Source organism: Acinonyx jubatus, chromosome E2 (genome assembly GCF_027475565.1).
Source record: "Acinonyx jubatus isolate Ajub_Pintada_27869175 chromosome E2, VMU_Ajub_asm_v1.0, whole genome shotgun sequence".
NCBI lineage: Eukaryota > Metazoa > Chordata > Mammalia > Carnivora > Felidae > Acinonyx > Acinonyx jubatus.
Genome location: NC_069396.1, coordinates 33,380,088 through 33,392,243, shown reverse-complemented (window position 1 = coordinate 33,392,243; position 12,156 = coordinate 33,380,088). Strand labels below are relative to the sequence as shown.

Genomic DNA, 12,156 nt, shown 5'->3' with positions numbered 1-12,156 from the left:
GTGTGACGGTGGTTCTGAGCCCCTGGCTTACAGACCCAACGAAGATGCGCGTACATCCATGCGGGCTGGCGCAGGTCTCTCCAGTCTAAGCTGGGGCGGGGGAAGCTCCGCCAGGGCCTGGGGTGCTGCACGCATGGCGCGAGGACCGGTGGGGGAGCCCGCGCAGCCCGCGTCCACGCAGGGTCCCGAGCACATGCTCGGGAGTGGGGCGCATCTTCTCCCCTCCCCCCGCCCAGGCCCGAACCCGACTTGGAGCGGAGTTCTCGAGAGGGTCGCGAGAGCGTTGGGGGGGGGGGGGGGGCGGGTACCGGAGGCCCTGGGTGGGGGAGGGGACGACGAGGGGGCGGTGCCTCCCACAATCCATTCCCTGCGGAGCCGGTGTCCGTCCGGCCTCGCCCGGTCTCAGGGACCGAGAAACCCAGACCGAGGGCGGCGCACGCTTCACGGGCGCCTAAACGTCCAGGTACGAGCGGCCCCTTCCTCAGGAGCCACGGGGACGGTTAAGTCGGGCGGTTGCAACCCCCGCCACGCCGCACCACGGCCTCTGTGACGCACGCCGCGGCCGCCGGGGCTAGCCGGGCGGCTCGGCGCGGCGCGGCGCGGCGCGGCGGGGGCGGGGCGGGGCGGGGGGGGTGGGCGGAGCGGGCGGAGGCCCCGCCCCGGGGCCGGAGGAGCGAGGACGCTACGGAGCAGGCGCGTCCTGCCGCCGCCGCCGCCGCTGCTGCCGCCGCCGCCGCCGCCGCCGCTGCCGCTTGCCCTACTCCAGAGCCGCCGCCGCCATTTGCACGGGGACCCCAGTGACAGGGGCTCGGCGGAGGGGCGGAGGGAGGGGGGTGGGCCCGCGGAGCCCCCGAGGGCGGGAGCGACGCCGCCGGCGCCGGCCGGGCTCCCTGTGCGACCGCGCCGCCCGCGGCGGGCCCAGAGCAGCAGTAGCAGCAGCAGCAGCAGCAGCAGCAGCAGCAGCAGCAGCAGCAGCAGCCGCCGAGGCCGGGCGTGCGCCTGAGGCGCGGCGGCGGCGGCGGCCCTGCGGGCGGCCGGGAGGGGCGGGGGCAGCGGCCGCCGCCGTTTGATGGATCCGAGGATCGCCTGGTTCCAGCCAGAGCAGCTCGGACCGTCCAACAGTCTGTGGATGCAGATCTGGGAGACGACCCAGGGGCTGAGGAACCTCTACTTCAACCACCACTGTCACAGCAGCGGCGGCGCGAGCGGCGGCGGCGGCGGCGGCAGCAGCACGGCCACCGGCGGGAGCGGCAGCAGCACCGGCAGTCCGGGCGGCGCGGCCCCGGCCCCGGCCCCGGCCCAGGCCGGCATGTACCGCTCCGGGGAGCGCCTGCTGGGCGGCCACGCGCAGTCCGCGGAGCAGCGGGACTTCCTGCCCCTGGAGACGACCAACAACAACAACAACCACCACCAGCCCGCGGCCTGGGCCCGCCGGGCTGCCGCGGGCTCCTCGGCGTCCCCGTCCCCCTCCGTGTCCTCGTCCCCACACTCCTCCGCCGCCGTCCCCGCCGCGGAGCCCGCGGACCCGGCCTCGGGCAGCAGCAACAAGAGGAAGCGCGACAATAAGGCCAGCACCTACGGACTCAACTACAGCCTGCTGCAGCCCAGCGGAGGGCGGGCCGCGGGGGGCGGCCGGGCCGACGGCAGCGGGGGCGTGTACAGCGGGACCCCGTGGAAGCGGAGGAACTACAACCAGGGAGTCGTGGGGTGAGTGGTAGCCCTGCGGCCTGGTGGCCTGGCCCTTGCATACGCGCATCCGGGCACACGCCCACAGAAGGTGGATTAGGGGGAGCCTGGGCGAGGCCACCCCTCTTGGCCTGCCTTCGTTGCTGCTTCTGAGGGGGCTGATGGCCAGCCATCCCTCCATCCCTCCACCATTCACACCTTCCCCCACTCCATAGCGGTCCACACCTCCCCGCACCACCCCCCCCCCCCAGCTTTCCAGGCCTTTTCTGGACATACCCTCCGCCATCCACACCCTCCCCTCACGTCCCTTAGTCATCCACACTCTCCCTCTTAACAGTCCACACCTTCCCCGGCCCCCTTATCCATCTACTCTTTGCTCCCATCCCCCCTATTCACACACACCTTCCCCATTCTACCCCCTCCAATCCTCCCCATCTTGCTCCCCACCAGCACACCCCAAGATGAAATCTATTAGCATGGACAAATCATTGATTTCCTGAGAACATTCCTGTGTTAGTGCCATTTGATGGTACAGGACCTGGAGGTGCTTTCCTTGCCAAGAATAGAAACATCCAGAAAGCTCCTCCCCCTCCCCCAATCCCAAACAGGAATCATTTCAGCCCCGTAAGGCTTTGCCTGCTGTTGACCCTTTTGCCCATCTTTAATTTTTTTTATTAAAAAAAAAAATCCTGCATTAGCGATGCTTTTTTTTCTGTGGGGATTGAGGAATGAGGTGACAGCTAAGTTTAGGCTGGTGGAGATGGTGAGCTCTTCTGAGGCCGATAGAACTTTCTAGGAGTTCATGGACCTTGGCTCCAGCTTCTTACTGTAAAGTTGTCATCCTGGCAGATACAGCCAATGCTTTTCATTGTAGGGGGTAACTTTATGCTAATGAGTGAATGTTGCACCATTAATGACTTTCTGTTTAAAGTTCAGCTGTTACAAAATGGAATCTTACCTGATCCCTAGTGAACTGTGTACATAAGCAGGGAATGTTTCCAGCTAGCTTTCCCTTCTAGAAGGGCCCCTGTGCTGGAATAGGTTACTGAGTCATTTATATTTTGTAAAATAAAAAATTTGGGCCGTGTGTGTGTGTTGTGTGTGTGTGTGTCGCTTGAGTATGGAGAATGAGCTTTCAAATTGCTTTTCATTTTTCAGATCCAGTTTTACATTGGGGGCTACAGTAGGCACATGAAATTACCATTAGTAATCTTTTGTGAAACGTTTTCTTAGATTCACCCATTCAGATCTGCCCTGCTTTGGCAAGCACAGACAGTTCTGTGTACCTCTTTGGAGGTCTGGGTAAAATGAGTTGGTGGGTTCCCATCTGCTTCTAGTGGGCTGGTGTCTGCTATATGCTACTATTACAACTCCCACCTTTTATGGAAAATGCAGTCCAGCGTTTTAGGACTGGCATGCTGGGGTTACATGTCAAACCTGTCCTCACTTTCCAGAGGGGAACCTTTTAGGGTTGAGTCCTCTGTTGCTATGCTTCAAGGGCGCTCTCCATGGTCATCACGTTTTAATAAAAGGCTCATGGGTTCCATCCTGTTAGCATTTCCAAGACGGAGCATAAACCTGTGGTTTAGCGACAAGCAAATTGATGTTTTGAAGGTTCTGGTAGTTTCATTTCACAGGAAAAGCTCCAGTTAGGCAATCACTGTCAACTAAAACCTTGGAGTTCCCTGGTTTCATTTTACCGAAGCTTTTGCATATATGTCTAGCAGAGATAGAGAAGAAATCCAGAATACTGGCTGCTCTTCTTTTTGACGGGTTAGAAATTGTCCTCTCCTCTACCTGCTTTGTAATGTTGGGGATACTGTAAAAGGCTCACATTTGAACTTGTGTAGAGGCAGGATGTTCTTATTCCTGATTCAAATGTATTGCCCCCAAAGGGATTTAGGGGAGGAATTTCCATTTCCCAGATAGATTACTGTTTAAAAACTGATTGTAAACCTGTTTCTAAAACTGTTTATCACTTCATCAGACCTTCCATTCTTTTGCCTTTTCCTTTAGAGGATATCAGTAGTAAAATTTTCTATCAGGCAGTTCGTAAGAGTGTTTTTGTAAGAGTGGGTGTTTAAAAATTCTTGCTTTGATTTGTGGGTCCTTATGTCTTGACTTTTCCAGAAGTTTTGCTATTTTTAGTGCAGGTATTTAAAAATCTGAATTCACAGGGCATCTCAATGTTATGCTATGCTGAGATTAAATTTGCTAAAACTGTTACTAACATTCTGAGTTCTTGGGACTCACATTTAGCTGATAGGTCAACAAATCGTAGTGGTTCCTGGCCTCTGAGCTGACAGTCCAGGTAGGGGGAGGAGAAGGCAGCGCATTGAACAACAGACTGGAACTCTAGGACAGCTGTATACATATACTGTCGCGCATCTTTGGTCTCTGTGATCTCTGCCTCAGCCAAAGTGGTCAGCGTACTCCCTGAACATTCCTAAGATACAGTTCAGTATCCTAAGATACTTCTCCATCGTCCAGGTCCTTGATTCTCTTGGTGTTCCTCCTTTGGACTCTTGAAGTACTTGCCTCATGCTCTTGCTGTAGCCTGCTTGTGGTTATTTTTCCTTTTATGTACATGTTTCCTCTTACCCACTAGGTCACTAGTTAGGATGGACATTTCTTAAATGTAGAGTATGATATTTGGATTTCATCCTGAAGCTTTCATATTCCTCTTTCAAAGTTAAATCCGTATAAGCTCACCATCTCAGCCTTCTCCATGTACCCGCAGAGCTAGGGGGTTTGCTCATGTTCCTTTTTTCTTTCCCCCCCTTTTTAAAGTTGCTTTCAGTATTCTACTTCTTGGACTTCATTCTCCTCCAAGGCTGGCTGTGGTGTAGGAAGCAGTCCACCTGCTCCTTCTGGTTGTCCATGAAAATGAGCCACGAAACCCTTTTCAAAGATTTAATTGTTGATTACCGTGGAGAAAGAAGCCATGACAAAAAGTGAACGCAGTTAACGTATGGAGATTCAGAGCCCTTGGTCCCGAGTCCCCCTGTCTCTAGAAGCTTCTTGTGGAAGGTGCTTGGAGCTTCTCCAAGCTCATCAGGATAGGTTTGTGTTGGCTGCACTGCCAGATCTGTAGATATTTTTTTTCAAGGCTTCGATGGCATGTTCAAAATAATGTTTTGGAGCAGGAATCTGACGGTGGGACATAAAGAAGACCCCACTGGAAAACTTGGGCTTAAGGAATAATTTCTTGAACTGCGATGATGGGGATGGGAACTGGTAAAGAATGAATGAGTGTGAGAAATGCTGTAAGGTGAGGGTGGAGAGGATTCTGGCTCCCGGGTTCACTGATCACACCACAGCTTTGAACTAGAGTGGGGAAACGTTGCTTTTATTATTGCCAATAAAGGATGAGATTGTTGATTTGGAATGAAAAATACGGTGGGGTTTAGGTGGAACTGTCTAACAGGGAGTTGAAGTTTGGGGGCCAAGCCAAGGTGTAGTCTTTCCTGCAGTGGGCCAGGTCCTTCCTCACATGCATTGTACACTGTATCACAGTAAGTCCAAGATGCTGACACTCTTCTTCAGCACTGGCATCGTGGCCTCTTTCTGCTGGTTTCTATACTGTGTGATCAGTAGGTTGGTATTGATGCTAGGCTCCAAAGTAAGTGATCCGATAGATTAATGTGGGTTGAGTATGAGAGAATTTAGAAGCCTTTTTCCAAGTGCTTGCTGTATTAATTTTTGTGCATTCACAAATGTAGCCCACAGTAATTCTTTAGTGAAGTAGAATCTTCGCGTCTTTGAATTTTGCTGCATTTCGGTACTGAAATGTGATTTCAGTAAGACAGGAAGTTTTCCTGAAACCAATACTACACTCTATGTTAGCTCATTGGATTTTAAATAAAATGTTGGAAGAAAAAAAAAAAGACATTAGGTTTTCTACAGTGTTGATTCTATACTAACAGTGCAGTTTGTATTTGAGAATTTCCCCAAATCTGGTATGGTGTGTTCGACTAAGATACTTCATGCCACAACTCGTGTTCTGTCTAAAATCTGGGATCAGTGAACACTGTCACTGTCAGAATTCCTTGGTATTTCAGGATGTGGTATCTTTTTCATCCCCTATTAAGTTTTTAGCTGTTGAAAAACAAAAGACTAGTGAGTAAATAGAGCTTTTTGGAGTCTACCTTGGGTTCCCGCAGAAGGTTTAGTATATATTGCAGTGAAGGAAGGATAGGAAGGGGATACTAGAAAAGTCCAAGGCAGTGGGGTAGCAGGGGGAGCGGGAGGAGGGCGGTGGAGTGCGTGTTAGAACAGTGCTGGTCCTGGTGTGACGGATGGCTTCATATCACAAATACTCCCATGAAACCCCTACTAGTAAATCCTAGTGTTAGGAGTCCAGAAGAACCCATGGGAAGAAAATTTAGGGGCTCCCTTGCTGATATGGGACTGGTCAGATGGTTGTAGTTAGATATTCTTATACCTGCTGAAGCTGAGAAAAATTTCAGCCACTTTTTCTATGGAAAATAGAAAAGCAAGCTGTTGTGTAATTTCACTCAGCTTTCTATTCTTCCTTCTGTTGAATCCGTTGGAGTAATATTTAGTGGAGGAAACTATTTCAGGATCACACCCACGGCACTAGAGGCTGGATGTATAATCACTTACACACACATAGGTGTGGAGTAATCCTGAAGGGGGCTATAAACCAAAGAGGGTGCTAATTTGAAGAATTAGAATCTAGTTCCCAGCAGCTGGTCTGAGACTCCTGTCTTTGCTCTTTTCCTACAGAGCTGACCGGACAGCTCAGAGCCTGCTTGAGGAATTCAGAGGACTGCCGGTAGAATGTTCTTTCTGTCCTTAGGAATATTTGCTAGGGACTCAGCTGCTTCAGGACACCAGCATCTTCAAATTCATTTTACCATTTTGAACATGACATGGATTTTTTTTTTTTTCCCCTAAGAGAATATTGAAATTGAGGCCCTGAGCTAGGCTTTACATTAATTTGGATTCGAACAGCAAGTGATATATCTGTTTCCATTTTTTAAGTTATTTGATGATCTAAGAGACTTTTGTATACTAAGGGCTTCAAGCCATATGGAGATTGAAGCTGGAGGTTTGAGGAAAAAACAATATGGAGATGTTTATGTTGTATACTGGCTTCTTACTCGAACAGTTTCAAATCTGAAAAAAAATCTTGCCATGTATGTAAGAGATTTTTCATGTGGTATCTGATAACTAAACTCAGGAATTCTAGTTTCAATCGTTCTCTCTGCTGAAGTAGTTTGAATAGTCTGCAGAACCCGTGTTTTCAAATTAGTTGATTTATTAAAAGTACTCAATAAAGTCAGAGTGCTCATGGTAGATAGCGTTTTTACCATGTTTCAAATGCTGTGTTAAATTTTTTCTGTTTGCTGTATCAAGCTTCTCATGCATAGCCCCATCTGATTGTTTTGTTTTGTTTTGTTTTACTTTTTATTTTGAAATACAGATTGACAGAAAATTGCAAAAAACTGTACAGAGAGATCCCATCTTCCCTTCACCTAGTTTCATGCAGTGGTAACATCTTATATAACTATAGCTTCATAGCAAAACCAGGAAATTGACATTGTTACAATTTGTAGCCTTACTTAGATTTCCCCAGTTTTACATGCACTCATTTGTGTTTGTGTGTGTGTGTAATTTTATCATGTGTAGATTTGTGTGACACCCCCACGATCAAGGTACCATCACCTCAAAGATCCCTCATGCTACCCCTTTTTTCTCTTGCACACACCCACCCTCATCTCTAACCCTGAGCAGCCACTAATCTCTCCATCTCTCTAATTTTGTCATTTTGAAAGTGTTAGATAAATGGAATCACACAGTATGTTACTTTGGCTTTTTTCCTCTTACCATAATTCCTTTGAGATCTATCCAAATTGTTTTCATGTATTAATAGTTCATTCCTTTTTAATGTTGAGTAGTATTCCAAAGTGTGGATGTACCACTGTTTGTTTAATGATTCACCTGTTGAAGGACATAACCCAAAAGTTTCCAGTTTTGGGCTGTTACAGATAAAGCTGCTATAAATATTCACATACACGTTGTTATGTGAACATAAGGTTTCATGGGGGTGGGGGGATAAATGCCTAAAAGTGCTGGGTCATATGGTAAGTACATACTTAGTTTTGAAAGAAACTGCTAAACTCTCTTTTAGAGTTTTGTATCATATTACATGCCTACCAGCCCTGTGAGATCCAGTTTCTCTGCATCCTTGCCAGCATTGAGTGTTATCGCTGTTTTTTATTTTAGCTGTTCTGTTATAGGTAGTGATGGTTCATTGTGTTTTTATCATATTAACCTCATAAATAACCTCACCTAATTTTAACTTTAACTTTTGTTTAAAAACTTGTTGGCAGTATTGAGAATGTCCTTAATTAAAAATTTTTAAGTAAAACTCATTTTAACTTTTTGTTTTATCTTTGAAGTACTTTGCAGTGTTTCCTTTACATGTTGCTTTTTCTTAGGAACTAGTTAGAAACTAGTATGAAGTAGAGCTTTATTTTCATATTTAAAAAAAAACACGTAAAAGGGGCGCCTGGGTGGCTCAATCTGTTGAGTATCCGACTTCGGCTCAGGTTATGATCTCGTGGTCTGTGAGTTTGAGCCCTGCATCGGGCTCTGTGCTGACAGCTCAGAGCCTGGAGCCTGCTTTGGATTCTGTGTCTCCCTGTCTTTCTTCCCCTCCCATGCTTACACTCTGTCTCTGTGTGTGTCTCTCTCTCTCTGTCAAAAATAAACATTAAAAAAAATTAAAGTCCCATCTTTAAAAAATAAATAAGTAAAAATAAAAAAAATAAAAAACATGTTAAAAAAAAAAACAAACAACTGCAGAGTTGATTTCAGAATTTAGAGTCCTGTCCTTTCATATGTTATGAGTAAGCTTTATTTTCTGTTGGCTTGGCTATATTTTGGGGAGTAAACACTATTGTTAGTGTTGGTTTTTGTTGATGGTGAGGTTTTTTTTTTCAATATAAATATAAATATAAATATAAATATAAATATAAATATAAATATAAATATAAATTTCATTTTTTAGAGAGAGGGAGAGACAGAATGTGAGTAGTGGAGGGACAAAAAGACACAGAATCCGAAGCAGGCTCTAGGCTGTGTGAGCTGTCAGTGCAGAGCTTGGTGTGGGGCTCAGACTCACAAACTGTGAAGTCATGACCTGAGCTGAAGTCAGACACTTAACTGACTGAGTCACCCAGGCACCCCTAATATTTTTTTTTAATGTTCATTTTATTTGAGAGAGAGAGAGAGAGAGAGAGAGAGAGAGAGACAAAGTGTGAGTGGGGGAGGGGAAGAGAGAGAGGGAGACAGAATCCAAGGCAGGCTCCAGGCTCCGAGCTGTCAGCACAGAGCCCAACGCAGGGCTCAGACTCATGAACTGCGAGATCATGACCTGAGCCAAAGTCAGACGCTTAACTGACTGAGCCACCCAAGTGCCCCAATGGGGAAGTTTTTCTGCAGTATTTTTATATCTGAACAATGTGTTCAGACTGTGCAGAGTGAATACTTTATCTTTAAATTTATCCTAGAGTAAACTGTGTTTCATCAGAACCATTTTCTGGACTGAGATCTGGGACCTGGTCCCTCATTTTTCCCTTAGTGTTTTGATTTTGTCAGAATAACATTACTTTCAGTACCGTCAAGTGTTACAAATTTCTGCCAAAGCAGGAATAAGAATCTGTTAGGATCGTGGTCATAGAGGTTTAAAAGTTAATTTCCAATGATTGGTATTTAATGAAGTGTTAGGTGTCTGATGACGTTTGAAATTTTGATATCTTTATTCCTTGAAGTTAGTTATTCATCCTTTTTTTACTTCTTTGTGTCAGGTGTTAATACCACTGTCCCTTAGAATACTTGTTTTTAAAATCAACATAAAGGAGTGCCTGGGTGGCTCGGTCGGTCGAGCCTCCAACTTTGGCTTAGGTCATGATCTCACAGTTCATGAGTTGGAGCCGTGTATCGGGCTCTCTGCTGTCAGCACGGAGCCTGCTTTAGATCCTCTGTTTGGATTCTCGATCCCTCTCTGTCTCTGGCCCTCCCCCCCTTCTCCTTTTCTCTCTTTCTCAAAAATAAGATAAACATTTAAAAATAAATAAATAAAATCAACATATAGTTTAAATACTACTAATTAATACTAATTGCCAAGAAACTGGAAAATATACCTAAACCAAAGAAGTAAAAAAATAGCCTCCATAATACTATTGCCAGGATATGAACTACTGTTAACATACTGGTGTGAATATTTTTAAACTTTTAGTGTACGTATACATATATTTCCTTTTTTATTTTTATTAATATGGACTTCTATAGTGGGTATACTTAGAATTTATTTTCTAGTGCAAAGAGTTAAAAAAAATTGTTTTAAATAATGAAAATTTATTGTCTCACAATCTGGAGTCCAGAAGTTAGAACTGGTTTTACCCTAAGGTTGTTTTCTTCTTTGGGAGAAGGGCATTAGAATATTGTGGGCCTACTTTTTTTGACTGAAAAAAAATTATTAATAGGACAAACATCTTTCATGTAAAATTTCTTTCTTTTTTTAAATTTTTTTTTAACATTTTTTATTTTATTTTTGAGAGAGACAGAGACAGAGTGCAAGCTGGGGAGGGGCAGAGAGAGAGGGAGACATAGAATCCGAAGCAGGCTCCAGGCTCTGAGCTGTCAGCACAGAGCCCGATGCGGGGCTCAAACCCACAATCCGTGAGATCATGACCTGAGCTGAAGTCAGGCCACCCAGGCACCCCAAAAATTTATTTCTAAGGCAATTTCTAATACCTCATGACCTTTAGTAGGACTCTGTGTACCTGCTATGTGTGGGCATGGTATTCATGGATTTAATGCACCTTAATTTATTTCACTAATCCCCCCGTTGGACATTTACTTTGTTTCCAATTTTTTGTTTTGTATAAAAATCACGCTAAAAATTTTTTTTAATGTTTTTATTTATTTTTGAGAGAGAGAGAGTGAGCAGGAGAGGGGCAGATAGAGAGAGGGAGACACAGAATCCAAAGCAGGCTCCAGGCTCCGACTTGTCAGCACAGAGCCTGACGCAGGGCTTGAACTCACAAGCCATGGGGCATGACCTGAGCTGAAGTCTGGATGCTCAAACCGACTGAGCCACCCAGGTGGCCCTAAAAATCGCATTTTTAGATGAGTCTTTGCTCCAGACAGGATTATTTCTTTCATTTTCTACTATTTTAACTGAGATGTAATTCACATGCCATCAAATTCACCCTTTTAAGATGTACAGTTCAAGGGTTTTAGAATAACACAGGATTGTGTAACCATCTCTGTTACCTAATTCCAGAACATTTTCATCACCCCAGAAAGAAACCCCATACCCATTATCAGTCCCCATTCTACCTTTCACCCTCAGCCCCTGGCAAACTCATGCAGACTTTCTCTTGCTATGGATTTGTTATTCTGAACATTTCATAAGAATGGAATCATGTTGGGTTGCCTTGGTGGCTCAGTCAGTGAAGTGTCCGACTCAGGATCTTGGCTCAGGTAATGATCTCACGGTTCATGGGATTGAGCCCCACGTCGGGCTCTGTGCTAACAGTGCAGAGCCTGCTCGAGTTCTCTCTCCCTCTTGCTCCGCCCCTCCCCTGCTCTCTCTCTCAAGTAAATAAACTTTAAAAAAGCCCTTAAAAAAAGGAATGGAATCATCCTATCATATGTAGCTTTTTGTGTCTAGCTGCTTTTACTTAGTGTAATGTTCTCACAGTTCGTCGTGTTGTCGCACGTGTCCGTATTTCATTCCTTTTGGTGGCTGAATTTTCCATTGTATAATACACCACATTTTGTGTGTCCATTTATCATTTGAGGGGTAATGGGATTGTTCCCACTTTTTGGCTGTTACAAATAGCGCTGCGATGGACGTTTATATACAAGTTTGCATGTGGACATATGTTTGTATTTCTCTTGGGTAAATACCTAGGAGTGGAATTGCTGGATCATATGAAGCAGCCGTAACATTTTTTGTTCCCACCAGCAATGTATGAAGTTTCCAGTTTCTCCATGTTTTTATCAGCTTATTTCATTATCTGTGTTTTCGATTATGACCATCCTAGGGGGTGTAAAGTAGTATGTCAGTGTGGTTTGATTTGCATTTGCAAAAACTAATGGTGAACATCTTTTCATGTGCTTTTATAGGCCGTTTTTTAGTTGGGTTTTCTTTTTGTTGAGTTATAAGGGTTCTTAAAATATTCTAGATACTAGACCCTTATTAGATAAATGATTTGCAGGTACTTCTCCCTTTCTGTGGATTGTCTTTTTACTTTCTTGATAGGTTCTTTGAAGTACAGGGGTTTTTGTTGTTGTTGTTTTCTATTTTATAAATTCCAGTTTATCTATTATTTTTTTCTCTCGCTTGTGCTTTAGGTGTCATAGCCAAGAAACCACTGCCTAATCCAAGATCATGAAAATTAACCCTATGGTTTACTTCCAGGAGTCTTA

General features: G+C 45.6%; 1 protein-coding gene across 5 annotated transcripts in view; it reads left to right on the top strand.

Annotated features, from left to right (window-relative positions):
• Nucleotides 1–792: 792 nt before the first annotated feature.
• TENT4B (terminal nucleotidyltransferase 4B) overlaps nt 793–12,156 on the top strand; it is a 74,994-nt gene continuing 63,630 nt past the window's right edge. The window contains exon 1 of one of the 5 annotated variants that reach the window (XM_053210510.1): nt 793–1,707. In XM_053210510.1, the coding sequence (XP_053066485.1) occupies nt 1,070–1,707 (638 nt within the window). In that variant the 5' untranslated portion in view covers nt 793–1,069. The remainder of the gene's footprint in view (nt 1,708–12,156) is intronic. The other 4 variants (XM_053210509.1, XM_027044533.2, XM_053210508.1 and 1 more) reach the window with 4 other exon arrangements.